This window comes from Monoraphidium neglectum (genome assembly GCF_000611645.1).
Source record: "Monoraphidium neglectum strain SAG 48.87 unplaced genomic scaffold scaffold02960, whole genome shotgun sequence".
NCBI classification, from domain to species: domain Eukaryota; kingdom Viridiplantae; phylum Chlorophyta; class Chlorophyceae; order Sphaeropleales; family Selenastraceae; genus Monoraphidium; species Monoraphidium neglectum.
The window spans coordinates 1-3,654 of record NW_014010668.1 but is presented as its reverse complement, the minus strand read 5'-3'; the positions used below and the strand labels follow the sequence as shown (position 1 = coordinate 3,654).

The 3,654-nt window shown below is 62.6% G+C and overlaps 1 protein-coding gene across 1 annotated transcript in view; it reads left to right on the top strand.

The window, feature by feature from the left end:
• MNEG_11902 (hypothetical protein) overlaps nucleotides 1-1,721 on the top strand; it is a gene marked incomplete at both ends in the record, with an annotated part of 4,584 nt that extends 2,863 nt beyond the window's left edge. Inside the window, 3 exons of the mRNA XM_014039625.1 lie at nucleotides 196-354; nucleotides 598-798; nucleotides 1,059-1,721. Coding sequence (XP_013895079.1) covers nucleotides 196-354; nucleotides 598-798; nucleotides 1,059-1,721 — 1,023 coding nt within the window. The remainder of the gene's footprint in view (nucleotides 1-195; nucleotides 355-597; nucleotides 799-1,058) is intronic.
• Between the last annotated feature and the right edge of the window lie 1,933 nt (nucleotides 1,722-3,654).

The window sequence follows — 3,654 nt, the reverse complement described above, 5'->3', positions numbered from 1 at the left end:
GGGGGGGGGGGGGCGGAGCTTGGTCGCCCAGGAGGCCGGAGGGCAGCGACAACCTGGTGTGCCGGCCGCCTCAGACCTTGCGCACAGACGACCGCCGCCTCCGGTTGCAGGAAGGGCGTTTACAGTGCGAAGAATTGCTCGGATCAAACGATATGATAGCTGCTCATTTGCCTGTTGCTCTGTGGCCCCGCCCAGGCTGCCCGCTGCGAGGGCGCCGAGCTGCGCCGGCAGCTCGCGGCACAAGCCGCAGCGTCGATGGCGGACCTGCGGGCTGAGGTGGCGTCCGAGGCGCGCGATATCGCGGGGCTGGAGATCGGGCCCGAAGTCCCCCTGGCCGTGCAGGCTTACATGAGGGTGAGAAGCGCAAACGCAAGCGTGCTGCTCACATTGCAGTTGTGCAATAGTGGCGTTGGTGAGAAGTCATATGCTCCAAGTCGAGAGCAACGGTGGTGCTTGCTTCAGAATGTGCGTGTGTGTGTGTGTGTGTTTGTGTGTGTGTGTGTGTGTGTGTGTGTGTGTGTGTGTGAATGCGGCTCAGGGTGCCGTCCATCACCCTCATGGTCCAATGCGCTGTCCGTCTGGCCCCGCTACCGCTAGGTGCTCGAGCGCAGCGTGGAAGACGGCGAGGCGCGCTGCCAGCAGCTGGCGGCCGACACGCTATCCGCCGCCGGCGCCGAGCGCGCCGCGCGCGCCGCGCTCGCCGCAGCACGAGAGGGCGCAGCGGCGGCGGAGCGCGCGCTGCAGCAGCAGACGCGGCGGCTGCACGCGCTGGAGGGGATACGGCTCCAGGACGTGCAGGTGTGTCGTCGGCACGCGTTGGTGGAAGTGCATGGTCACCTTGTCAATGGGCTGTTTGTGGTACATGGCCACGCATTCCTATGCATGTAATTATGGCACTCCAGCCGTGCTCCTGGGAATGTCATCGCTGCCGTCAGCATCAACGTGATCCGTCTGAGTGACAATTTCAAAGGCCTTAGCCGGCCTCCAGTCCAACGAAACATACAGAACGCGCCCTTGCATGTGCCCCTCATGTGTGCGCGGCGCCCTTAACCCAACAGGAGCTGCACGGCCTCGAGAAGCGCTTGGCGCTGAGTCAGCAGGAGGTCTGGGCGCTGCACGGCCGTCTCTCGCAGGAGCGCGCAGCCCGCGCCGGTGCATCCGCCTCGGTGGTTTGCGGGGATGTCGCCAGTGCAGATGCTGGGTGGGTTGACCAGGTGGATGATCTGGAACCAGAGGACGCAGCCCTTGTGGCGGCCGAGCTGGCGCAGGAAGTGCAGCAGCAAGCAGTGGAGGCTCGGAGCAGCGCAGCGTGCAGAGCATGCGGGCCCGGACGGCCGGCGCCCGCACCAGCAGCAGGAAGCGCGGCGGGTGCGGCGGAAGCAGCAGCAGGCGCGTCAGCCAGAGCGGTGGCAAAGCTGAAGGCAGCGGAGGCAGCAGCAGCAGAAACAGGCGACGAGGGCCGGCACGGCGACTGTCCGGATGGCGGCCACGAGCGCTCTCTGGAGCGCCAGGAGCCGCAGGCCAAGACCATTGGCGGCACCGGCGGCGCCGGCGAGGGCTTTGGCCCGCTGCTGGCTTCTCTGCTCTCTGACAGCGGCTGTTTCCAGCCGGCGCCTGGGGCCAGCGACGGCGAGGCCGAGGCCGCGGGGGACGAGGATGGCAGTGAGCAGTTGCACGAGCAGCGGTGGGAGCCCTGGGACGCAGGCCGATGGCGGATGTAACGTGTTTGGGCAGCAGCAACAGCAGCAGCCGCAGCCCACCTCTTTTGCAGTAGCAGCAGCAGCAGCAGCAGCAGCAGCAGCAGCAGCAGCAGCAGCAGCAGCAGCGCCAGCAGCACCGGTGCCCCACCAGTACCAGAAAGCTGCGCCCAGCGATGAATCGCCAGCGCTCGAGCGCTGTCCTTGGCGGCTGCAGCATGGCCTCTGGGAGCTGGTGGGCCATCAGAGTCAACGCCGGGCCAGCAGCGCCTCGGTGTAAAGCTATGCAGCAGCAATCAGATGACTTGCAGGGTGCATGGCCGCTGCTTCGGCGCCCCACAGACGGGAAGCGCGAAAGAGTTTGCAGCTGACGGAACCAAAGCTTAGCACAGTGTCCACTTCACTGCTGCACGCGGTGCTGCTGCCCCGGGGACGGATGCCGGCCATCGGCGGCGCCGCCGCTGCCGCACTGGTGCGGCGGTGCCCACAGCTGATAAGGTGCATCCCTGAACGCGTCGAGGCCAGATCTAAGCTGCTGCATTTGGAGTTGTTTAGACGCGACGGCGCCGCAATGGTCTGGCGGGGTGGAGAGCCCCGGCGAGTCATGTGGTCGACTGTACAGTTTCTGGTCAAGTCTGGTGTTTTTTTTGTCCGTGTGCATCGTATTCAAGGTTATGGTAGCAGGCAAAGCAAGTTGTGCAACCTCAACCCGCTACATTGCAGAATGTAGCACATGAGGCCAGTAACAGGCGTAGTGCACCAAGCTGCTGGCGGATGGACAGGCACAAGGCAAGTATGATGTCGCGGCACAATCGAGACAGGCCACCGTCACCAGAACCCAGTGACATTGCATCAGCTGGGCCCTGAAGTTCTCTGCAAGCAGAAACACGTACTCAAAGCTAGAAAATTCAGGCAGCGAAGGCTGTAGACCAGCATGCAAGGAGTCAAGGCTCCCAGGAGTGGCAATTGTTGTTGCGCCCTCACTGTTTTGATCGCTGCAGCGTTACAGGCAATGCTGGGGGAGCTGCCAATGGTCAGTTTTTTGCGCCTGATTCTGTGCTACATGATTTCTGTGCGCAATTGTGATCCATCACACAGCGTAGTGTGCACAAAAACTCCTGGCAACTTGGTTGCCGCGGCACTGCGCAGCACTTCAAGGGCATGCCCAAGTGCTCCACCTGTACAAGCTCACAGGTGCAGTCAGGCAGCGCCGCATCGCCCGCTGCCGGTGATACATTTTCCACCATCGTATATATGACCTCTGAGGCGCTCTCTCGTGCGCTCATGGCGTAAATGCAACAATTGCCAATGGGCAGTTGCAAGTGTCGCCTTGTGTCGAGATCCATACGCTAGCTTGTGTTCCGTCACGAGCAGTATCCTGTCTGTTAGTGAACGATTATCGTCGAACATCTGAGCTCGTCATGTAGATTCCACCAACACGGCACTGGTTACAAAATTGATCTGAGAATTTTGGAGTTTTCGCAAGTTCAACGGGTCCCAACGGCATGGGGAGCAACGCCAGGCTCCAGGTATTGTGTGTAGATATGCAGCGTGCGCTGCGCAACCCATATCGTCGAAGCGGTGTTTAGCGCACATCAACGGCGGTCGCGCTTGCTGCTGCCGCGGCACATGTCGCTCTCCCAGGTGCCGATAAAGCTGACGCTGGCTCAATCGGACAACGTCAGCTCTGCACCAGTCAAGCCTGTGTATGTGAGTGATGCTGGGGTCATGCCCTGCTTGCTGCTGGCCTGAGTAGAGGGCAGCCCGCAGCACGCTTCAGTCTGAGCTGGCAGTTTTTGGATGTGTGTTGCATGCTCCCACGCGCTCTGCACCCCGCGACCCCGGCAGCTGCTGGCCTCGCGGCAGTCTTACCTACCGGGACTGGCGGAGCAGGTGCTGTGCAGCTTTGAGGTGCGAGGTTGGGCGGGGGGGAGGGGGAGGGCGGGCCCAGCAGGGG